Below are 25,756 nucleotides of genomic sequence, written 5' to 3'. Positions count from 1 at the left end.
TGAACTTCTATTTGAGTTTCTCTCTTTCTCCCCCCCCCACCGCAATGTGATCACATGGGCATTTCTCTGGAGATGTTTATCCAGAATTCTGCCTTAATTTTGAGTTAAAAGTATATTTCAAAGCACAACTATCTTGTAAAGTTCAGCATTAATGACATCTACCGATTCTTTCATTTACCTGACTAGTTATGTCCATAAAAAGTTACATTTCCCGAACGTGATTTTGCTTTGCCTGATCATACTAATGATCCAAGTTAAGACATCCATATTCAGTTTCCAGCACTTTTCTGATGACTCGTGTCATAACTGGCCTGCAGTTCCCCATTTTCCCTCTCCCTCCTTTCTTGAGGAGTGGATTTACACTTGCTAACATCCAATCCTATTAAGATCACTCCAGAATCTAAAGAATTTTGTAAAATCATAACCAGTACATCCACAATCCCTGTAGCTACAACTTTAGAGCCCTAGAGGCAAGATACTTCTCCAGTTTTAAGCATCTCATACCCTACCAGAAGATCATGGAGCTCTTGGGAAGGAGGCATGCTGCTCTTACCACAACAGATAAAAGAGATGGGTGGAGTATTGCTGGTATCAGGTTAGTGACTAAACACCAACATTGTATTTTTCAAGGAATGTGGAGGGGGTGGTGGTGAAAACAATCTTTCACCTGCTTTTCTGGCTCCTTCATGCAAAGGGAGCAATATTCATGGAGATAGTCATCAACTTCAGGAAGCGCACTGGAGAACGTGCCCCTATCTACATCAATGGGGACCAAATAGAAATGGTCGAGAGCTTCAAGTTTTTAAATGCCCAGATCACCAATAACCTGACCTGGTCCCCCCCTGCCGACGCTATAGTTAAGAAAGCCCATCATTGCCTCTACTTTCTCAGGAGACTAAGGAAATTTGGCATGTCCACTACAACTCTCACCAACTTCTACAGACATACCATAGAAAGCATTCTTTCTGACTGTATCACAGCTTGGTATGGCTCCTGCTCTGTCTAAGACCACAATAAATGGCAAAGGGTCGTGAATGAAGCCCAGTCCATCGTTCGAACCAGCCTCCCATCCATTGTCTACACTTGCCGCTGCCTCAGAAAAGCGGCCAGCATAATCAAGGACCCCATGCGCCCTGGACATACTCTCTTCCACCTTCTTCCATCAGGAAAAAATACAAAAGTCTGAGATCATGTACCAACCGACTCAAGTACAGCTTCTTTCCTGCTGCCAGACTTTTGAATGGACTTGCTTCGCATTAAGTTGATCTTTCTCTACACCCTAGCTATGACTAACACAATTCTGCACATTCTCCTTTCCTTCCCAATGTACGCCATGTTTTGTCTTTATAGTGCACAAGAAACAATATTTTTCACTGTATAATACTACATCGGACAATAAATCAAATCATTTTTACTCGTTACCCCATTCCAGATCAGGACAAGGGAGAGAGACAAAACTACCAACTTGTGAACCATGACGACAACGAAGATTATAAATAGAGATATGCTATCAGAGTTAAGCCCACCCATGAGTTCCTGCACAGACCTTTTAACCTACTCTTTACAAGTCCCCCAGAAAATTAAAACTGAAGACTGGAATCAACAAATAGCTCCATTCCTGACTCTACAATAGAAGGATGGCCAATTGGCAGAGGAAAAAAAGTCACAAGTGCAGACATATAGTCCTACCAGTTTGAGATACGGACCATTCTGAGCAGCGTCCCTCAAGAAAAGCGGACTCAGCCCGAAGCTTTCAGCAAAATGTCAGCAATAAGCGATGTCTTAATGGATTAGCTATGCTTCTCTAAGATTCTAGCACACAGCCCTCAATTTGAGGCTGTTAAATAATTCAGATCTTTATTACTGCTAGATATCATTACTATATATTTTCCGAGCAGATATAACCAAAACATTAAATCAAAATTAGGCAAGAGGAAACTCAATTCATGTCTGAAGCAAAACAAAATGGGTGTTTAATTGCATGGTGCTCGAATCACCAAAACAAAACCTCTAATTGAGGCAAATTGCTATAATCCACTTGCATGGTTTGCTGTACTAACGATTCATAGTGCATCTGATCATACTACTGCCAACCTGCAGAAATTTAAAAGCTCCTTTTCCCCAGGGGTTTTCCAATGAAGGCCTCCAAACCGAACATTTTTTTAAAAAAGAGTAACATACAACACACGCAAACGCACAAAGATAAAAATACTTCCTCGTTTTAAAAAATATCTTATACATAATAGATGGTTTGACGCATGCTGCGACATAAACAAAATTAGTACTTAGCAAGCTTCCCTGTTCCGAAGGTCTTGTGTATTTCAACTTAAATTATTTCAAGAATTGTCCCTTCTGGCAGGACTCTGGAGGGAATTTGCTGACACCCACCTAGCGGGCATGGCAAGCTACAAGAAGAAATGCACGAGAATGCAGAGGGGTATAGCCAGATTAAAAAAGGGAGTGGTAGTTCAGAAAGATTCCCAAATGTGAACTAGTATAGTTTGCAGGGTAGAAAACAAAGATAATATGCCATCAGTGCAAAATGCTCAATGCTGGAAAGAAGTCTAGTTGTACAAGGACAAAAAAGGTAAAAGCAAAATTACTAGTGGAAAACTTAACTCGACCAGACATGTAATTAGAACAGCAGGTCAGAGGTTTCTACAGCCAATGATTCACTTCCTGACTCCCCAAAGCATCCACCCACAGGCCACAAGTCAAGAGAGTGCGATGGAACACTCCTCCTCACTCCCCTGGATGAGTGCAGCTCCAATGCACAAGAAATTTGACATTCAGGGCAGAGCAGCCCATCCTTCCCCAACACATTCACTCCCTCCACCACTGGCACAGCATGGCTGCAGTGTGTACCATCTGAACAATGCACTGCAGTAATACACCAAGGTTTCTTCAACAGCACATCCTGAACAATGATCTTTCTCCTCTTTCCTCCCCCCCCCCCCCCCCACCACCGAGAAGGGCAGCAGACACACGGAAACACCATGCCCTCCTGGATTTCCAAATCACAACCCACTCCGACTTGTAAATGTATCGCTGTTCCTGACCATTGGGTGAAAATCCTCAAACCCCACCCCACAAACTGCAGTAGCTCAAGGTGGTAGCTGACCACCATCTATTGGAGGGAAATTACAGTGAGCAATAAACACTGGCCTCTTCAGTGATAACCAAACCCATGTCTGAACAACAAGGGACCACTAAAATTCTGGATTTTTTTTTTTTTAAAAAAAACAGAAGTTTAGATAGTTTTTTCAAAGTTGATTTGTCACAAGCAAGGCTTGCATTAACACGGCAATGACGATACTGTGAAACTCCCCTAGTTGCCACACTCCAGCACCTGTTCGGGTCAATGCACCTAATCAGCACATCTTTTCAGACTATGGAAGGATACTGCAGCACCCTGGAGGAAACCCACGCAGACACGGGGAGAATGTGTAAACTCCACACAGGCAATGGTCCAAGCCAGGAAGTGAACCTGGGACACTGGCACTGTGAGCCAACAGTGCTAATCACTGTACCACCCTCGGTGTTCACAGTACAGGAGGCCATTCAGTCCATGGTATACATATACAAAAAAGAGCTATGAGAAATATTGCGAGCTGTAGTTAATCGCTTTAATTTTGCTTATTGTAGGCTTAGATAGATGATCCAGCTGAGAGACGGTCCATAGTCATTCCGTGGTGCTAGCAACGTAATAGAGAAATGGTCTGCCTTTTCTTCAGCGAGAGCTTAAGTCAACTCACTGTTTCAATTGCTTATTTGGTCACTGGTCTTAACACTTACTGCCACTCTTATGGATAAGTTATCATAATGAGTTTCACTGTGCAAAAAAGCAGCAGCTAAGTTAGCATTCCTATTGATCAGGTGTCCCAGTCCTATCAGCCAAGGTGGTTCCATGGAATATCTTGCGAGGTGGCGGCGTCAGTTGATCGATGGCTTGCTAATCAGACAGCAAACTATTTAGCTGTTGCCAGCCCTCAGAATAGGTTTTGAGATGCTGTGTTGTTGAGCAAAACTTCACTACAGCTCAAGCATTCCTAAGACAGCGTGCGTGAAGTGTTGAGTTTTGAGGAGGTACAAGTTAGGAATTTGCTGCCAAGCCAAATGTTACTGTATTGACTTTATGCTACCGTTTAACTTTTAATGAAGCCTAATTCATAATTCAGAGTGTTTCTCAGTCTGAAAAGCATTTATTCTTCCATTCCCCGAAGCCTAGGACAGAGGGGGACCACAAGATAAGTAATTAGTTTCAAATACTTTGATTATCCAGATGGGCTCCGAGAGATGGATCTGCTCACTTTAGAAATACTCAGACTCAGGGCGATTCGATGAAGGCTCACAAAATAATAAAAGTTAAGATTCTGTTCAGGTGGAACAACTGATTTTGATTGAATGGATTACCCAGGACCAACACAAGCACATGCATGCAAAAAGCATTTCAAAATTCAACAAGTATCCTTTCAAACAGAATTAACTACCCAACAACCTCACATCAAAACAGAAGCTCTTTTATTACATTCACACTACGTCATTCCTGAGAGAATTTTGCCCCCAGATCAAATACATCCCAATGTAAAAATCAACCCAAAAAGAACAGTGTAATTGCTCTGTTGATCAGACATTACAGTATCAAGTTTACAGGAAACGGACAATTGCAAACAGGGCCAGCTTAGATTATGTCGTCAATTGGCTCTTAAGATCAGTTGTCAACTTGCTAATTGTCGCTCAAGGCTGTCGTTATGAAGATAAATACACTTGGAAGTTCCACCAAAACATTTTGACAATTAGCTCTGCAGCATAGAGACTTGAAACCTTGTTTACTCAGTGCAAGAGGAAAGAAAATCCAGTTTCTGCATCAATGTTTAGAGCAAAACTTCAGAAAAATCTAAAAGAAAATACATGGCTGAAATGTAACATCAGTAAAATGTCAAACAAGTCAACAGTAATCTCACTAATATCCCCAAATGCTCCACATCAATGAATTATCTTGCAAGAAATTAGATCTTTCAAAAGCAGAGATCCAAGTTTGCTAGCACTCAATAGAATTGGCTCACACACATCCCCAGGATGAATGAAAGGTGGTTGCATACTTAAGGACTTTCTGTATGGCGAGGTATCTGGAGCCCCAAGGCGCCGCTTCAAGGATGCTCGCGAATGCGACATGAAGGCCCCAGACATCAATGATCAAACCTTGGAATCACTAGCTGATGACGGAGGAAGGTGCTAACATCTCCTGTGGGCTGCAAGGCATGAATTGAGTTGAAGCCGGCTTCAACTCCAGAGTCTGGGAAGACATGCTAGCTTCAGGTCACAATTTGCTCGCATTTGCTGCATTGAGTTTGTGGTGATATAAACAGGGCCTAGTTTAAGGCTGATAAAATTGGATATCCTAAATTAAAGAATTGGGCATATTAAAATGAAACAGTCAAACCACAGGCAGGCCAATTGTACAAATACACAAACGTGTCTGCGCCTGACCCATCAACCACCCATCAAAGGTCGTTACTGATACTTAGCAGGAGATCATTGCACCTCATTGAAATGCACTGGCCTTTTGTTAGAAGCCCAGATCAGGCCAGACTTTCTGTCACCAAGAGTTCCTGTCGATACCTTATCTGATAACAAGTTCAACAGCATGGAGATGGGTCACCTGGGGGGCAGACCCTGGTGTCCTGTCAGGCAGACATCAAGAGAAACACTGGGTATTGGAACCCCCTCCTGGAACCTCATTGGCCAGAAGCCAGAGAAGTTTCTGGAAAGGCAAGCAGGCTGGGGGATAAAGGAACACACAGACACACAGGAGCGAAGACTCAACAGGGGAGACAGCAGTAACCATTCGGAAGATTGACCAGAGAAGGAAGGAAGGAAGGAAGAAGCTGCCATCGAGACTCACCTTCGTGACGACGGACCAGAGGGACTCAGAGAATCGGGCCTGCAGTTCAACCAAACCATCTTTACGGGTAGTATACTTTAATCTGGGGTATCCTTGTTATGTGGGTAATTTAAGGGTTAATAGTGTTATCAATAAACTTGTTGAACCTTTACTGGTGTTTGTCCATCTTGCAAATAAGGACACTGGGGTAAAACCTTAGAGTAAGCAAACTGGTCAAAAGTATCTGAGATTTAACAGGTACAACAAGTTGTTGAACAAGTCATATATCACCAGTCAAGAAACCCTGCCAAGCATCATAACCATCTTCTTGTGCTTTAGACCATCCTCATCTTTCTTCAACAATTCAGTGCAGCAAACTCGAGCAACAATTGCAAGTAGTATGGAACCACAAAGATACAAGCTCAGTCTCATAGCTTGGCTTTTGGGCGTTGACTAGAAAGGCAATCTTCTCTTGCATTGGCTGTAGCCCCATGTCACAGACTTTCAGGCTGAGGTACACCACCATGTGTGGTACAAAAGCACACACTCAGAAGATGGTTTTCTTCCTCTGTCGTGGTTGTAATCAACACATCCCCATTAGTGTGGCACTCCTTGGAAAATCTTCTCCATTGTAGCTTGGAAAATCTTTGGAGACTTCACACAATAGGGTAGTTTCCTGTAAGAGTCTCTTTCCATGTGCGTATGCTTTTAAAAATTTGATACTGCTGACTCTCTCAATCCATGTTGAGCTGTTCGACTTATCAAACCCAATTTAAGTGAATATCTTGGATCCTGCTAACTCTGCAAACAAATCTTTGGAAGTGGGTAATAAATACTGCTCAGCGTCCACTGGTGGTGGATTGAGACTTTGTGATTATAGTCTTATGGTTTTGTCAGACTTTGATTCTCCAATCAGTATAGTTACTTTTCACTAGCACCATTCCTGTCCAGCTTCTTTACTGCTGTGGCAATCCGAATTGAGAGCATAGGGGATCCAGACAAGTCTTGCAATATACTGATTTTGTATTGGATCAGATTCAGATGTGGGGGGCCAGGAGACATAGCAAAGGCTATTTTGCAGGTTTCCCACTGGGCACCCAGGCCTCCGTGTGTTTCCCAGCTGAAGATATCCAGAGTAATCGGCACGGAGCCGATTACCATATGGAAATCCGGATTTCCATTTCATTAGCGGGCCCGGGACTGAAGAGATACTCTAACCACCGCCCCTTGACATTCAATGGTATTACCATCACTGAATCCCCCACTGTCAACATCCTTGGGGTTACCATTGACCAGAAACTCAACTGGACTCACCACATAAACAGCGGTTAGGAATACTGCAGCGGGTAACTCACCTCCAGACTCCCCAAAGCTTATCCACCATCTACAAGGCACAAATCAGGAGTGATGGAATACTCCCCACTTCCCTGGATGAGTGCATGTCCAACAACATTCAAGAAGCTTGACACATCCAGGAAAGCAGCAGCCCGCTGGATTGGCACCACATCTACAATCATCCACTCTCTCCACACCAACTCAGTGGCAGCAGTGTATACTATCTACAAGATGCACTGCAACAATTCACCAAAGATCCTTAGACAGCACCTTCCAAACCCACAACCATTTCCATCTAGAAGGGCAAGGGCAGCTGATACATGGGAAAACCATCACCTGCAAGTTCCCCTCCAGGCCACTCACTGTCCTGACTTGGAAATATATCGCCATTCCTTCGCAGCTGCTAGGTCAAAATCCTGGAATTTCCTCCCTAACTGCATTGTGGGTCAAACCACAGCACTTCAAGGCAGCTCACCACCACCTTCTCAAGGGCAACTGGGGATGGGCAATAAATGCTGGCCAGCCAGTGATGCCCATGTCCCACAAATTTATTTTAAAAAGTAACTGGATGACTTTGGGGCTTGCACTTGCCTGGGGAAGTCAGCGATTGAGCTGGTCAGCGAGTGGAAGGCCTGCAATGCAGGGCCATTGCACATGCGCTGATCTCGGCTCTGACAGATCAGTGTATGTGCAGTGGCCTGCTCAGCACTATGCCGCCAGCCTCTCTAGCTGGAATAGACCTGGCCCCCTGATTTTCAGAGTGAATTCCGTGAGGGCACTCTGCAATGCAGAGTGTCAGAGATTTAATCTGAAAACCACACTAAAAAAAATGTCAGGAGTTACTCCTATTTTCCTGCAAATTGGGAACTTAGAATTCTATTGGGAGAATCCTGGTCTTGCATGCTGATTATGCATTCATAGGTGCCCTGGAAAATGGTGCAGTAACTAGTCAATAACTGATCAGGTTTCTTGGTCATCTCAACTTGGAAAACATGCCTTCATTTGCAAAGTCAGAGTTTGTCCATGAACATTGGCTTGTTGACATATTTTAATGCCACCATGGCCAACTTGAGGGATCTGCATTTGCACTCAATTTGTCCACATTTCTCGAGTCCCTCAGAGTAGGCTTTCAACTGAACTGTGCTCTCAGTTAAAGTACATCATTGAATTTCTTCTCATACATGTCCTGAATCATAATGGAGCAATCTGCAGCCATATTGATGCGCACGGTGATGTACTGATCATTTACCAACATCTTTGCACAAAACTCTGTCACTTAAGTGATTGCTTAGGTCATAAATACTGTACAACCCTAGATCCTCTCTGTTTGGACATTCTGAATTCACTTCAAGATTGTGACACTTCACAATGCTATTTTCTATTAGAACTGAAATGAGTTATCTTTCTTGCTTTGACTTTCATGCAGCAAGCAGCTGCAATATGGCCTTCCTTTGACAATTAAAGCATTTGTCACTTTTGTCCCAACAGGCATGTGCTGTTGCATTTCCCAATACAACCTTAACTTACTAAACCATTATCACCAGCAATCTTCTGACTCGATTTTCCCCATTTTAGGTCTGGCCAGAGCCTTCCTTCTGTGGCCAGAAGCTATAATCACCTGCTGAGGACAACATTTCCAAGCATTCTCTGCAAAGAGAGCAATCATGGACACTATTTTAAATGCAAGATTTGTGTTTTCAGTAACTTCGCCCACCAGTTCACACACAAATCTGTCTCATAATACACACAGTCTAGGAAGATGCCAAAGCTGCAATCAAGGTGATAAATTCTTCAGTGCCACAATATAAATCACCAACTGTTTTACTACTTTGATTTCTGGTTCCAAATTTGTAGTTTTCTGCAATCTCTTGTGGCTTCCTCTTTGCAGACGACACAAAGATAAGTGGAAAAGTGAATTGTGTGGAGGGCGTAGAAGGTCTGCAGAGAGATTTGGACAGGCTGAGTGAGTGGGCGAGGATCTGGCAGATGGAGTATAACGTCAACAAATGCGAGGTTATTCACTTTGGAAGAAATAATAGCAAATTGGATTATTATCTAAATGGAAAGAAATTACAACATGCTGCTGTGCAGAGGGACCTGGGGGTCCTTGTGCATGAGACGCAAAAACCCAGTCTGCAGGTGCAACAGGTGATCAAGGCGGCAAATGGGATGTTGGCCTATATCGCAAGGGGGATAGAATATAAAAGCAGAGATGTCTTGCTGCATCTATACAGGGCATTGGTGAGGCCGCAGCTGGAATACTGTGTGCAGTATTGGTCCCCTTATTTGCGGAAGGATATATTGGCCTTGGAGGGAGTGCAGAGAAGGTACACCAGGTTGATACCAGAGATGAGGGGTGTTGACTATGAGGAGAGACTGAGCAGATTGGGTTTGCACTCGTTGGAATTTAGAAGGCTAAGCGGGGGATCTTATAGAGACCTATAAGATAATGAAGGGGCTGGATAGGGTAGAGGTGGAGAGATTCTTTCCACTTAGAAAGGAAACTAGAACTAGGGGGCACGGCCTCAAAATAAAGGGGGATCAGTTTAGGACAGACTTGAGGAGGAACTTCTTCTCTCAGAGGGTGGTGAATCTCTGGAATTCTCTGCCCACTGAAGTGGTGGAGGCTACCTCATTGAATATGTTTAAGTCACGGATAGATGGATTCCTGATCGGTAAGGGAATTAGGGGTTATCGGGATCAGGCAGGCAAGTGGAACTGATCCACTTCAGATCAGCCATGATCTTATTGAATGGCGGGGCAGGCTCGAGGGGCTAGATGGCCTACTCCTGCTCCTATTTCTTATGTTCTTATGTTCCTCCAACTTGGGAATGATTTTTTTTTGGAATGGCACATCATTTAACTCATTGGTAAAAAGGAGGAGAATGTCATTCCTTTCTAGTTCAATTTCCATTTGTAAATCTTTTCCCTACGCTCAAGAACTGCCTGATTGATTCATGGAATCCCTACAGTGCAGGAAGCCATTCGGCCCATTGAGTCCGCACCGACAACAACCCTACCCAGGCCCTATCCGCGTCACCCCACATATTTACCCTGCTAATCCCTCTAACCTGCACACCCCGGGACACAGAGGCAATATAGCATGGCCAATCAACCCAACCTGCACATCTTTTGGAGTGTGGGAGGAAACCGGAGCACCCAGAGGAAACCCACGCAGACACAGGGAGAACGTGCAAACTCTGCACAGACAGTGACCCAAGCCAGGAATCAAACACAGGTCCCTGGAGCTGTGAGGCAGCAGTGCTAACCACTGTGCCACCCCCTCACTCCAAAATGCCATTGGTCTGAAAAACACATCCATTCTTTCAACATATGAATTAAATGATTCAAGATCTTGGGTTTTAAGCTTTCCGATGTGTCCCATGGACCATCCATGTTACCCGGTTTCCAAATTCAACACTGACAGAGTTAACACTACAGCAGCTGCTGGTAACAGCAACACTGAGACAGAGTCTCATACACGAATGCTGTAGGGAGAGGCAAGGCAGGAGAGAGTCAAGATCAGTGTCTGCAATAAAAACATTCCAATAAAGTAATGTAGAATAAATTGATGTAAAACCATGTTAGCTTGTGGTTCAAAATGTCCTGCAACAAGCCAAAGAAACAAATATCACTCATGTCACTAATTTTGTTACCTACGAGCTCACGTGCAAGTTTACTGCTTCATTGCATAAGACGCATATCCTCTGACATTTTATATCATCATAAAATTAAAAAGGATCTTAAAAGGAGGGAAAAGTGAAATGTTTCAGGACAAGATTCTCTCCTTCCCTGGAAACAAACACAAACTGACATGGCCAACACAAAATTATATTTGTCATTTTAGAGATGGCGTAAATTCCTATTTATTTGGGTTGTAGTCAAAAGTCGGTACTTTTGAGTATTGTAACTCATTATTGCCTTTCCCGGGATGTAATCCATTATACTGCACTAGTGACTGGACATGAGAATGTGCCTGAAAATCCCCATGTTGAACATTCCCAATCTCGGCCAAGATGCTCTGGGGGACATAGAACATTACAGCGCAGTACAGGCCCTTCGGCCCTCGATGTTGCGCCGACCAGTGGTACCAATCTAAAGCCCCTCTAATCTACACTATTCCAATATCATCCATATGTTTATCCAATAACCACTTGAACGCTCTCAACGTTGACGAGTCCACTACTGTTGCAGGCAGGGCATTCCACGCCCTTACTACTCTGAGTAAAGAACCTACCTCTAACATCTGTCCTATATCTCTCACCCCTCAATTTAAAGCTATGTCCCCTCGTGCTAGCCAACACCATCCAAGGAAAAAGGCTCTCACTATCCACCCTATCTAATCCTCTGATCATCTTGTATGCCTCTATTAAGTCACCTCTTAACCTTCTTCTCTCTAATGAAAACAACCTCAAGCCCTTCTCATATGGAATGAGAGAAAAAAAAAGAGGGAGTCTTATTGCGAGTTTCTCCCCCAGCTGGAGCGTGCTACCCTATGTTCTTTCAGACATTTCTTGACTGAAAAAATATACAAGTTGCACGGGGAGGTGGTGGGAGCAGGTACAATAGCGGCATTTAAAAGGAGCATCTCGACGAATACAGGAATAGGATTGGAATGGAAGGATACACTATCCATAAGTGCATTTGGTTTTAGTTTAGCCAGGCATCATGATTGGCGCACGTTTGAAGAGCATGTTCCTGTGCCATACAGTTCTTTGAAATACTGTACAGTACATGGACAGCACTTTGCAATCTAGCTGGAATAACTTGCAAAAATAAAATTTGAGCAGAAATACTGTACAAGTTCAAATTAAATATCGAATCACCCAAACAAACGCAGGATTGCACAGCTTCTGTGTCTAACCTACTGCACCTCTCAAACTCACTTCCCTGTTCACCTTTTCTCCAGTGCCTAAGGTCCCCTTCCTCAGTCTGCAGGGGCCAAGCCCCTGTTGCCAGGGTGCTGCAGATGGAACTAGTGGGGTGGGGTACTGATGGAGCTTGGAGGGCTGCCACTGGAGAGCTGGGTGGGAGCCATGGAAGAAACTGTGGATGAAGCTCCCTTCTCATTCCCCTCCCGCTGGTTACTCACAGACCATCAGTGGCCAGCAGCTCCCCACCCCTACCCTGCACTCCTGCTCCCGAATCAAAGGCCTCTCACTCTCCCCACAGCCTTAGCCTCCGGTGACTGTGGTGGAACTCTGGTGAAAAAAAGTTTTAAAGTTTATTTATTTGTGTCACAAGTAGGCTTACATTAACACTGCAATGAAGTTACTGTGAAAATCCCCTAGTTGCCACATTCCGGCGCCTGTTCAGGTACACCAAGGGTGAATTTAGCATGGCCAATGCACCTAACCAGCATGTCTTCCGGACTGAGGGGGGGAAACTGGAGTAACTGAAGGAAAACCACAGACGGTGAGAACATGCAGATTCTGCACAGACAGTGACCCAAGGCCGGGAATCGAACCCAGGTCCCTGGCGCTGTGAAGTAGCAGTATTAACCACTGGGGAACAGAGCTGCCCATCACAACATAATGGCAGCTGGCCCAGAATGCATAACAGGAAGGGTGGGGCCAGAATGCAAGATGACATAAAACCAAAAATGGTTGAAAGGCGGCACGGTAGCACAGTGGTTAGCACTGCTGCTTCACAGCTCCAGGGTCCCAGGTTCGATTCCCGGCTCGGGTCACTGTCTGCGTGGAGTTTGCACATTCTCCTCGTGTCTGCGTGGGTTTCCTCCGGGTGCTCCGGTTTCCTCCCACAGTCCAAAGATGTGCGGGTTAGGTTGATTGGCCAGGTTTAAAAATTGCCCCTTAGAGTCCTGGGATGCGTATGTTAGAGGGATTAGCGGGTAAATATGTGGGGATAGGGCCTGGGTGGGATTGTGGTCGGTGCAGACTCGATGGGCCGAATGGCCTCCTTCTGCACTGTAGGGTTTCTATGTTTCTATGATTCTATGATTTCTATGAAAGGGTCCCAAAGAATAAACGATGTTAAAGTGAAATGACCTTAAGTAGAGTGCTTCCTAGCAATGTGCAATTTTCTTATTCTTTGATATTTTAAACCGATGTCCACGCGTCACCAAAATTGTCATACCTTTCTGCACAGTTATAAACTGATCCAAAGACGTGTACATAATGGATAAATTGTTCTTTGATCTATTTTCAAAGCAGACCTTTTCATTTGAAATGTTATCAGTCCATTTACTGGGGGGAAAAAAAAAGTAGTGAACAGTGAAACTGCATGTAGAGACATGTCCCTCAGGCTGTGACAATTGCTTCAGTACAGTTGTGTTCCATAGAAATTGCTCATTAACCATAGGTACGACTATGGTGATCATTTATTGCAAAATGTACTTCATTTGGATATTTGTTTAAACCAGTGACCAAGTAAAGCACTGGCAACAATCGGGCTACTGGAAAAAAAATCCAAAGGAGGATAATAAGAATACTGCAGATGCTGGAATCTGAAGCAAAAAAAACAGAAAATGTTGGAAAATCTCACTCAGCAGATCTGACAAGAATCTGTGGAGAGAGGACAGAGCCAACGTTTCATGTCTGGATGACCCTTGGTCTCCATTTGTCTGATGAAGGGTCATCCAGGCTCAAAATGTCAGCCGTGTTCTCTCTCCATAGATTCAGTCAGACCTGCTGAGATTTGGCAGCATTTTCTGTTTTTGTATTGATGATGATTGGGTAGACCAAACCAAAAGAAATAAAATGACCCCAATGAAAATCAAAGGGCAACATTCAGATTTTATAATTCCTCCTTTAGCAATCAAACATAAATCAACAAAAACTGGCCACGAGTCAACAGATATTATGCAATTGAACGTGGATTTATAAGTCACATTAAATAGCAGATCTCAGATTTACTGGGCAGTTACAGCCACAAAGTCCTTCAAAACACTGACCCCCAAGAAGTCCAACTCCTTTTCTTGATAAAAAAATGTAACCACCGATTCTTATCCAACAGAAGTTCCCAATCAACCCAAGCTCAATGGGTACCAACTTCAACAAAATGGTGCACTTCTCCACAACAATCTCAGTTCTGCTTGCAGTCTTGGATCCACTTGTATTATCTGAACGCTCAGAAACAACCCTGTGCATTTTACAGCCGAGTCTGATCAGTCAGGTACTTTAATTAGCTGAAACAGCTAGTTTTTGCATATTGCCAGCTCTTGGATCCAGCCCTCATTTCTTCAATTTACCTGCAATGCACCACTGAGTGAGAGTTTGCCCAGCTATCTTTTTCTGGTTTCAACCAGTTTGTTTCCCCAGAAACCTGAAGTTTCAGTTTCCCCAGAAACCTGAAGTTTGTTTTCTTTTGACTTGGGGTCTGACTCAAATTCAAACTTTGAAACCAGGGTCAATGCAACAGAACGCTTGACAAGTCAAATCGTGTATTCCCCCAGTGGTTCTGCAAACCACTGATTCTATCGCAAGATTACATGCCCAAAGATGGTGTCTAAAGCTACATGCAGCCAAGGTATCTTACACCAGAGTGCGCAATTAAGTTTGTGGAAAGTGCATATAGGAAGGGGAAGAAAAAAGGACGAACACCCACCTCACCTTTGCTTAAAGTGTTAAGGTGAAAGAAATGGTTCATTTAATGCAATGAATGGGTGGCACAATGGTTAGCACTGCTGCCTCACAGCACCAGGACCCAGGTTCAATTCCTAGCTTGGGTCACTGTCTGTGCGGAATCTGCATGTTTTCCCCATGTGTGCGTGGGTTTCCTCCAGGTACTCAGGTTTCCTCTGTCTGAAAGATGTGCTGGTTAGGTGTATTGGCCATGCTAAATTCTCCCTCAGTGTACCCAAACAGGCGCTGGAGTGTGGCGACTAGGGGATTTTCACAGTAACTTCATTGCAGTGTTAATGTAAGCCTACTTGTGACACTAAAAAATAAACTTTAAACTGAATAGTTTTGCTATGAACAAGGTAAAGCTCAATGAAAAATTTGTTTAGAAAAAGGGCAAGTCAGTTCTCTTGACTCAGTGAGCAATTAATACAGCCTAAGAAAGCGGTGATAAGCTGAACAATACAAATGGGTATTCCTGAGCTATAAAGAGAAGGTCGAGTGACCCCTGTGGCAAGTCTAAGCTTGTGGTGGTCAAGTGAAAACAATCACTTTGATGTCAAGGCTCATTTGAATAGTGGACAAGGTACAGCCGCAATTGGCATCAGACATTAAACGTTACCCCACAATTGGATGATAATTTTGAATAATACACATCAAAAGGGCAGCATGGTGGCACAGTGGTTAGCACCGGGTCCCTCACAGTGCCAGGGACCCGGTCACTGTCTGTGTGGAGTTTGTACATTCTCCCAGTGTCTCCTCCGACCAAAGATGTGCAGGTTAGGTGGATTGGCCATGCTAAATTGACCCTTAGTGCCAGGGGCACTAGGTAGGGTAAATGCATGGGGTTATGGGGATATGGCCTGGGTGGGATTGTAGTCAGTGCAGACTCGATGGGCTGAATGGCCTCCTTCTACACTGTAGGATTCTATTTAAAAAAAGTTTGCCTCGATTTTTCTCTGTCAACTAATTGCTCCAATCAGGTTGTAGTTTTGCTCCCTTACTCCAGAGGAATTCTAAATGCCAATTATTTCCTGGCTTTTGTTGACTTATATTGGGGAAGTGAATGATCGGAAATGAAAGCTTCCCTCTTTGACGCTGTACCAGGTAAACAGTTGTAGATTGAAAACACTGCAGCAGTTAAATTGCAATAACCAGTTCCAAAACTGTCTCACAAATTGATTCAAATAAAATTTTAAAATCCAAACGTACATAGTGTGCCCTTGTGCAGATTCTTGCAGCCAACTTTAGTGGTCTAGCCTACATTAAACTTTCAAATGCAGCTTTTACAGCAAATGCTTGGGTTGGAACCTTTCATAGCAATGCTGCTGCAGCCATTGCCAAATACAAAAATAAGAAAGTAATTAACACATTTCAGTATTCTCAGATCACAAGCCAGAGCTTCTGTTTTAGCACAACATGAATGGTGTATAAATTCCATCCCTGAAAACCTGATTAAAATGTGCAAATTAGATTAAAAAGACTTTACCATGTAATTGAAGAACTGAGCCCCACTTTGAGATAAACAAAATGGCCAATTATGTAACAAAAAGGAGACCAATAAGAAAATAATTGTATGAATCAGCACCACAAGAGGAGAAATGGAACGGTATAGAAAGATAGATCCAATATGTAAATTCAGTTTGTTTTATATAACCTCATATTATTCAATGATTTCTGCACAGGTAAACACCATATATATATTAGTAAGGAATACAAGATTGAAACAACTACTCGTGTGTCAAGGAGTACCAAACTCAAACACACCGCAAAGAACGCAACATTTATAATGGCACAACAGAAGCCAATATAAATTTCAATTTGATTTTTTTTTAAAGTACAAAAAGTAAATATTTTTGTCTTAATCCAATTTTTCTGAAGCATTGGGTAGTTACACTGATAGCCAAGTTCCGCACACATGAGGACAGCCTAAACCGGGATGTTGGATTTATGTCACATTATCAGTAACCCCCACAGCTTGCCTCCTGGACTTGCAGAATTTCACTAGCTGTTCTGTCTGGAGACAATACACATCTCTTTAACCTGTGTTGAATGCTCCCTCCACCCACATTGTCTGTACATTTAAGACCTGGCTGGCTGTAGAGATTTGCATTCTAATCAGTATTCTGTAATTTGATTTCTGTGTCTGTTTGCACTGTTTGAGAACAGATTTCCACTCCATCTGACGAAGGAGCTGTGCTCCGAAAGCTTATGGTATTTGCTACCAAATAAACCTGTTGGACTTTAACCTGGTGTTGTGAGACTTCTTACTGTGCTTACCCCAGTCCAACGCCGGCATCTCCACATCATAGTTACACTTAGCCATGCTTTGGTCACCGAGCACCTTCAAGCCCCCAGATATTGGAGGGGTTCAAAATACTTCCATAAGTTTTTAAAAAAAAATAAAGCTGATCAAGCTCCAAACTCTTTTGCCTTGGAGTATGGCAATCTGCCATTGACCCAAAAGACCAAATAAATCAAATTGTGCAGGTGGCACTATTATGCTAAATGGAATAGATTCAGAATAGAGCTAGCATCTCAAAACAGGGCATCGATGAGTGCTATGGGCCATCAGCAGCAGAATTGTATTCCAACACAAGCTGTAACCTCTTGGCTCAGTATATCCCCCACTCCACCATTACCATGAAGGTAGGGGACCAACCATGGATCAATGAGGAGTGGATACGTCAGGAGGAGCATCAGGTGTACCTAAAAAGGTGGTGCCCAACTAGTAAAGCTACAACACCTTAAAGTTTATTAATTTGTGTCACAAGTCAGCTTACATTAACACTGTAATGAAGTTAGTGAAAATTCCCTCGCTGCCACACTCCAGCACCTGTTCAGATACGACGAGGGAGAATTTGGCATGACCAATACACCTACCCAGCACGTCTTTCGGACCGTGGGAGGAAACCGCAGCACCCCCACGCAGACACGGGGAGAACGTGCACTGTCAGTGACCCAAGCTAGGAATGGAACCCAGGTCCTTGGCGCTGTGAGGCAATAGAGCTAACCACTGCCACCCAACAGATGGCACGCAAGTGAAAGAGGGGAAGTAACATTGTTAACAGGTCTAAATAAACTGAAGCGGGAGAATCCATCAAAGAAAGTCATGCAACGTTGGTCTGAGAAATTGGATACTCTCCTTCAGGATTGCTTGGAGTCAGTGGACTGGTCAGTATTTAAAAACTCTGCCACCAGCCTGAACGAGTACACCACTACAGTAACTGACTTCATTAGCAAGTGTGTAGAAGATTGTGCCAAAGAAACAAATCCATGTGTTCCCCAACCGGAAATCATGGATGAATAGGGATATCCACTGCTTGCTGAAGTCCAGGTCTGAGGCGTTCAAGGCATCCTGATCTATACAAGAAAGCCAGATACAATCTAAGGAGATCCAAAGATGCCAAAAGACAGTGCTAGACCAAGCTAGAGTCCCAAGCTAGCCACACACACCCCCGCCGACTATGGCAAGGTCTGCAAGATGAAGGAATGTAAAATCGCCAGCTCCAACGCACCCCTCCCTGATGAGCTCAATGCATTCTACGCCCATTTCGAACAAGAGGTCAGCAAGAGCATGCCCTCCACCCTGGATGAACCTGTATCTGGGGTCACCATTGCAGATGTTAGAGCAGCTTTCGAGAAGATTAAAGCGACTGGCCAAGATGGGGTACCCAGACGAGCACTCAGATCCTGCGTGGATCAGCTGGCAGGGGTATTCCCAGACATTTTCAACTTCTCTTTACAACAATCTGAGGTCCCTATCTACTTGAAGACAACAACCATCATCCCGGTATCTAAGAACCACCAATGACTATCGCACAGTGGATCTGACATCCATCATTATGAAGTGCTTCAAAAGTCTAGTCATGGCACAAATCAATTTCAGCCTCCCAGACTACCTGGATCCATTACAGTTTGCCTATCGCCGCAACAGGTCCACAGCAGATGCCATCTCCCTGGCCCTGCACTCAACCCTGGAATGCCTAGATAACAAGGACACCTATGTCAGACTCCTATTTATTGACTGCAGCTCAGCCTCCAAAACCGTTATTCCTACAAAACCCATCTCCAAACTCTGTGGCCTGGGGCTCAGCTCCTCCCTCTGCGACTGGATCCTGAACTTCCTAACTCAGACTACAATCAGTTATCTCTTCACTATGCGGAAGCTATAGTTAAGAAAGCCCACCAATGCCTCAACTTTCTCAGAAGAGAAACGAAATGTGGCATGTCAACTACGACTCTCACCAACTTTTACAGATGCACCATAGAAAGTATTCTTTCTGATTGTATCACACCTTGGTATGGCTCCTGCTCTGCCCAAGACCGCAAGAAACTATGAAAGGTCGTGAATGTAGCCCAATCCATCACACAAACCAGCCTCCCATCCATTGACTGTGTACACTTCCCACTACTTTGGCAAAGCAGCCAGCATAATTATGGACCCCACGCATCCCGGACATTCTCTCTTCCACCTTCTTCGGTTGGGAAAAAGATACAAAAGTCTGAGGTCACATACCAACCGACACAAGAACAGCTTCTTCTCTGCTGCCGTCAGACTTTTGAATGGACTTAGCTCGCATTAAGTTGATCTTTCTCTACACCCGAGCTATGACTGTAACACTATATTCTGCACTCTCGTTTCCTTCTCTATGAACGGTATGCTTTGTTTGTATAGCATGCAAGAAACAATACTTTTCACTGTATACTAATACATGTAACAATAAATCAAAAATCAGATGAAAGCACTGTAGTCCAGGTAGATTCAGTTATGAATGGCAATGGACAATTAAACAGCTAACAAGAGGAGAAGGCTGACCATCCTCAAAGATGGCTCAGTCCAGCACATCAGGGCTCAAGATGAGGCTGAAGTATTTGCAACCATTGCCAAGTGAACAACCCACTTTGGCTTCCGCCTGAGGTCCCCACCATCGGATACCAGAATTTAGCCAATTTTATTCACTCTACGTGGAAAACAAATGGCTGAGGGGCAGCAGCATCTATGGGCCCAGCTGTGGTGCTAAAGACTTATGCTCAGAACTAGCTGCACCACTATTCAATACACCTATAACACTGGCATCCACCCAACAGTGGAAAATTCAGCAGGTACATCCTGTCCACAAAAACCAGGACAAATCCAATCTGGCCAAATACCAGCACATCAGCCTCATGATGGAAGGTTTCCTCCAAAGTGCTGTCAAGCAACACTTACCTACTAATAAAGTGCTCAATGATGCTTGGTTTGACTTCCACCAAGGACACTCTACTCCAGACCTCATTACAGCCTTGGTCCAAAAAATGGACAAAAGCTGAATTCCATAGGCTCGGCAAAACTGACTGTTAATGACATCAAGTCAACATTTCACTGAGCAGGGCAAAGACCTTAGTATTAATGAAACGGCATAGTGGCTAACATTGCTGCCGCATCGTGCCAGAGACCTGGGTTCAATTCCAGCCTCGGGTCACTGTCTGTGTGGCATGTTCTCCCCATGTTTGCATGGGTTTCCTCCAGATGCCTCCCACAGTCCAAAGAAGTCCAGGTTAGGTGGATTGGCCATGCTAAATTGACCCTAGTGTCAGGGGATTAGCAGGGTAAATACATGGGATCACAGTCGGTGCAGACTCAATGGGCCAAATGGCCTCCTTCTGCACTATAGGGATTCTATGATTCTAAAAAGAATCAGGAAAAAAATTCTCCGTTGGCTGGAGAATTCCTCACGGAAAGAAAGATGATTGTGGATATTGGAGCCAATCATTCAGCTTCAGGAAATTGACGCAGGAGTTCCTCAAGAGAAGTGGTCCAAGCCCAGCCACCCTCAGCTGCTTCATTGGTCAAGTGGGAATGTTCACCAATGATTGCACACCATTGGTTAAATTCACAACTCTGCAGATACTGAAACAGTACATTGCCACATGAATTGCAGTAGACTGTTCAAGTATGTCCAAGTTAGGCCACTCAAGCCTGAGAAAACAAACTAGGTCCAGCCCATTACAAAATTGTAAATAAATAACCTCCTACTTGCTCAGCACCCATTGCACTGCCCACCAATTAACAATCTCACCTCGTGCCTGTCTCCTGCTTTACAGGCAAGAAACAGTTGTAGAAAATCCTCCCCACTGCTCCCAGGTGTGCTTCAGGAACCTGCAGTCAAACTGCCAAAACAGTACTTTACAAACGATGCATAGAAAGCCAAAGACACTCATCCTAGTACTTTTAATTGTGGTTTTGGACCAATTTACTATTATTTATGTACGAATGATGACATTCATAACCTTAGCAACAGGGTGGCATGTTGGGACAATAGATTGAAATTTGCTACCGAATACTCGGAATTCTGAGTATCTGATCTCAATTATATTGCTTTACAGAACCACTACACATTAGCATAGCACCTTCAAAGCAGCAAAATGTCCAAAACGATATCATAGTTGGGGTCTAATCAAACAGAACAGACATTAGCAGTGATTGACAAATGCACCAGCCAAGAAGTTTTAATGCTGCAAAGAAATGTAGCCCAATGGAGGTGTGCGTGCGTGAGGGGGTGTCCCAGAAAAACAAAATGTGGCACCATTGGTAGAGTGTAAGGAAATGAGAAACATTTGTAGACTAGCATTGTACAAATAGAGCAGGAGAGTAGACCCTGCTAATGTTAGAGTAGGAAGTAAGGCTGTTGAGGGATTTGTGGGTAAGAACAAGGATTGTGAAGCCTGTAAAAAGTGACGTATGGCAAAGACAAAGGAACAGGCAAGTGAGGTCTTGTGCAAGTCAGAATGTGGGAGGCAGCAAACCTCTGGATCTTTTAGTCAATTTTGAGCATAACCTGGGGAGTGTAGCGTGGAAGGAATTGAAATTAGGACACCCAACTTTTTCTGGTTCTGATGAAAGATCAGACATGAAATGTTACTTCGGTTCCTCGCTCCAGATGGCGCGATCTGCTGTGTATTCCCAGCATTGTGTTTTTACTTCAGTTTTTTGGGAATCCACAATATTTGGTCTTTGTAAGACACAAGTCAGGTGTGGAGAAGAAAAGACATGGATGGTTATTCCAGTCGTTGTCAGGCGAAACAGCAATGGATATACGAGGCAATATGTTGGAGATAGGAAGCAGAAGGATTAAACTACCTAGAATTAACAAATATTTAGCCCTGTGTTGGTGTTTAACCTTCACAACACTGTCTGCCAAGTTCCTACGCCCTTTATCTTCAACAACCAATATTTAGAATGTTGTCATGACCTCTGCTTCAATCACTAATCCTGGTAGTGCAAAAAGTTTCCCCTGCACTTTCAGGAATCTTACATTTTTCCTTTTGGTTTACACCATTCACTTATTCAATCACTGGAATCAATCTGTTTCTATCTACTTTGTTAATTCCTTCATGTTTAACAAGGCAAATCACCACGATTGCCTTTTCTCTAACAAAAATAGCTCCCTCCAAACATTTCTTCATTTGTATTTCCTCATGCTGTGTAACATCTGCAGAGGTTACAACCTCAGAATTGCTTTGCCATCCTTCCTGTAATGTGGAGCACACAAATGATAACCATGATGCCTGGACTATATCTTACAACTACAAAAATCTTCTATTTGTACTATATACATCTCCTGCCAAAACAGAGGTTTCACCTAATTTCCACTTGTTTTAATTTTACAAGGGGTCCTTGATGCCAAATTCAGTTGAATGCTGCCATGATGCAAAAGACAGTTACTCTCATCTCACTTCTAGAATTGAGCTCTGTTGTTCATGTTTGGTAAGAAGTCTCTCCACCAGGTTGAAGTCCAACAGGTTTATTTGGCACTAGCTTTCGCTGTGTCAGGCTCCTTCATCAGGTGAGTGAGGACTTGTGTTCATGTTTGGACCAAGGATGTAAAGAAAGAGCAAGTCAAGGAGGTGCTGACTTGCTAACTAAGTGCCCCTTGATGTGGAGATGCCAGCATTGGACTGAGGTGGGCACAGTAAGAAGTCTCACAACACCAGGTTAAAGTCCAACAGGTTTATCTGGAATCACAAGCTTTCGGAGTGCTGCTCCTTCACCAGGTGAGTGCCCCTTTAAGGCAATTGTGGATGACCTCTTCCATCTAGGGGCAGCACGGTAGCACAGTGGTTAGCACTGCTGCTTCACAGCTCCAGGGACCTGGGTTCAATTCCTGGCTTGGGTCACTGTCTGTGTGGAGTTTGCACATACTCCTCGTGTCTGCGTGGGTTTCCTCCGGGTTCTCCGGTTTCCTCCCACAGTCCAAAGATGTGCGGGTTAGGTTGATTGGCCAAGCTAAAAATTGCCCCTTAGTGTCCTGGGATGCGTAGATTAGAGGGATTAGCGGGTAAAATATGTAGGGATATGGGGGTAGGGCCTGGGTGGGATTGTGGTCGGTGCAGACTCGATGGGCCAAATGGTCTCTTTCTGTACTGTAGGGTTTCTATGACTTCAATGATCACTTCACTGATCAGGCAGTATTTTGCTGGACTGGATTTGTCCTTCTTGTGGAACAGACCTGCTTGGGCAAGTTTCTAATTTGTTTGGTAGATATCAATGTTAAAGCTGGACTGAGACAAGAGCTGCATCATTATTACAAAGCAGTGTCTCAATATTAAAAAGTACCATTAGGGATTGGATCATTTATGCTTAATTGCATGGTGTTATATTCACGTCTGCCTTGTGAAACATTCAGCCAATTCCCAAACAAGGATGTTACAGTTCCAAATACACAGATCACATATAAATAACCAGTTTGAAACTAATCCTTATAGCTTGGATTATCCATTAAAAGTGCATTGCTGTGCTGGATCCTTATCCTGAGATACATTATTCTCAGAATTCAAAGGTTTATTTACAATTATTTTAAAAAGCTTGAAACATTGCTATCTTGGGACGCAAATTGTTACAACTGACAAAACAGGAGGCATAATTTTCCCATTCCATTTTTACCATGCTTACACAGGGAGAACCTGTCAGTAAAGGAATGACATTCCACGTGACTGATTGTATCACTCCATACAAATACTGCAGTGCTTTCAAGGGCAAACTGCACATAGGATATCCTAAACAAATAATTCCAACGTTTAACAAAATCAAACTCTTATTTAAACATTTAGATAGTCCGAGTATTTCTCACCATCCACATATAATGAACAAAAAAAAAATACTTGCTCAGTTCATGGGCTCACTTTCTGCAACCTATGACTGTGGGTTCAAACTCATACTCTTAAATCTCGGACACAATGTTAGGGGCTGAGATGTCAGTGGATAACTAGCTTCCTCCAACAATTACCATCGTTTTAAATCCCCAAGATTGTCTTGCCATTTACTATATCAGATACCTCATCCGGTAAAACCACTGCATTTGTGTTTGCTATGCCAGTAGCCAGTGAATGTTCTTAATAAAGTGTCTGATCTGTGATGCTGTTCCAAACTCCCTGCACTAAGAAGTTACTGGAGACAAATTTATTCCCCCCCCCCTGAATGCTAGAACTACTTTTAAATTTTTTTACCGATTCTCAACTGGGTGCTCACCAATTGAGCTGACTTCAATTAAGAAAATTAAACGCTTAGAGAATAAAGGCCAGTACAGCATGAAAGAAGCCAGACTCTGTTTCACAGTGGTGCCCCCACCCCCCAAAATATAAAAACATCCTGCCAAATCAGGAAAAACAGCCAAATGGGTCCAATTATTAGGATGTTGTCCCTCCTAAAAAAAAGGGGAAAAGTTTGCATGGGCAAAGCGAGTTCTCATATCCTGCTATCTGAAATGGAAAGGGCTGATTATAGCACAGTGCTGGTTACAATAAGGTCAGTTCTGACCAGTGGGAGGTGGCAATCACGTTCAACTTCCCCACTTACAATAAATTAAACGCGATCTGACCTTTAGCGGAGTTACATATTCCCAAACGCTGAAGCAATTGAGACACAAACCAAATTCTAAAAAGACTTCCGGAGTTGGACACAAATGCCTGCACGTTACTCAGAATCGTTACACTCATCCGCGCGATCCCCGCATAATAAACTCTCTGAAAAAAAAGTGTTACAGTTTAACCATTGCCCCCCACCTAAAGAGAGTGTGTTGCTGCAAAGAACTGTTATCCATTTTACTGGGCGAAAAAAATGTCGCTGGTGTATATAAATATAATTAAACCCTGCCAAAAGAAATTTGGGAAATCCGTTCCTTAGGAAGTAGCAGCAGCAGCAAAAAAGCTGCCCTTTAATTACAAAGGAAAGAAAAACTAAAGGCTCGTTCGTATTAATCTGCCGAAGACTGAACCACCACCCTGTGCTGAACGAACCGAAGTCGACATCTGAAGATAATTAAATTGCGAAAAGGTTAAGAGGGGGTGGGGAAACAAAACAAATACTGTACGCATGCAAATAACCGGTTTACCCACAAACATTCATAGCAACTGCTCCTACCAAGAGAAGGGCTGAACACTGTAACAAAAAGACACAAACAAATCTTCCAGCGGTCTGGCGTCTCCATCTTCACTACTGTTCCCGTAAGCTCGGACTGAATCCCCGACCAAAAGGGCTATAAATAACCTGTGAATGAGTCACAGACTGGGAGAAAGAGAGAAGGCGCTTGTCTGCCTTAGTCTCAACAGCGCCACGTGTTTCCACAGTGGGACTGAAATCAACCCGCTCTGGAACACACAGAGACACACACATATATATATTTATAAACTCCGCCCCAAGAATCACTTCATTGGCCAAACCTGGAACCCAGAACTAGAGGAGGAAAGGTTCTGGGGGCTGTCTCCAAAATTTGAATTCAGCGCCGGAAGACCTGTTGGATTTTACGAGACTGTTATGTTGAAAGTGAACTAACCATAATGTGTGTGGGGGGCTTGCTGTCTCGTGAACGTTACAACCTTATGAATACTGTGGGTACCAGAGCAGGTCAAAGGCTAGGAAGCCTGGGGGTAACTACCTCCTGCTGCCGCCCCCACCCAAGCCTCTCAACCATCTACA

General features: G+C 43.6%; 1 protein-coding gene across 2 annotated transcripts in view; it reads right to left on the bottom strand.

Annotated features, from left to right (window-relative positions):
• Positions 1-25,385, bottom strand: part of LOC144497412 (uncharacterized) — a 62,797-nt gene extending 37,412 nt beyond the window's left edge. For both annotated transcript variants that reach the window (XM_078218648.1, XM_078218650.1), the window contains exon 1: positions 25,202-25,385. In XM_078218648.1, coding sequence (XP_078074774.1) covers positions 25,202-25,268 — 67 coding nt within the window. In that variant the 5' untranslated portion in view covers positions 25,269-25,385. The remainder of the gene's footprint in view (positions 1-25,201) is intronic.
• Between the last annotated feature and the right edge of the window lie 371 nt (positions 25,386-25,756).

Source organism: Mustelus asterias, chromosome 8 (genome assembly GCF_964213995.1).
Source record: "Mustelus asterias chromosome 8, sMusAst1.hap1.1, whole genome shotgun sequence".
In the NCBI taxonomy this organism is placed as follows: domain Eukaryota; kingdom Metazoa; phylum Chordata; class Chondrichthyes; order Carcharhiniformes; family Triakidae; genus Mustelus; species Mustelus asterias.
This window is presented reverse-complemented; position numbering and strand designations above follow the sequence as displayed.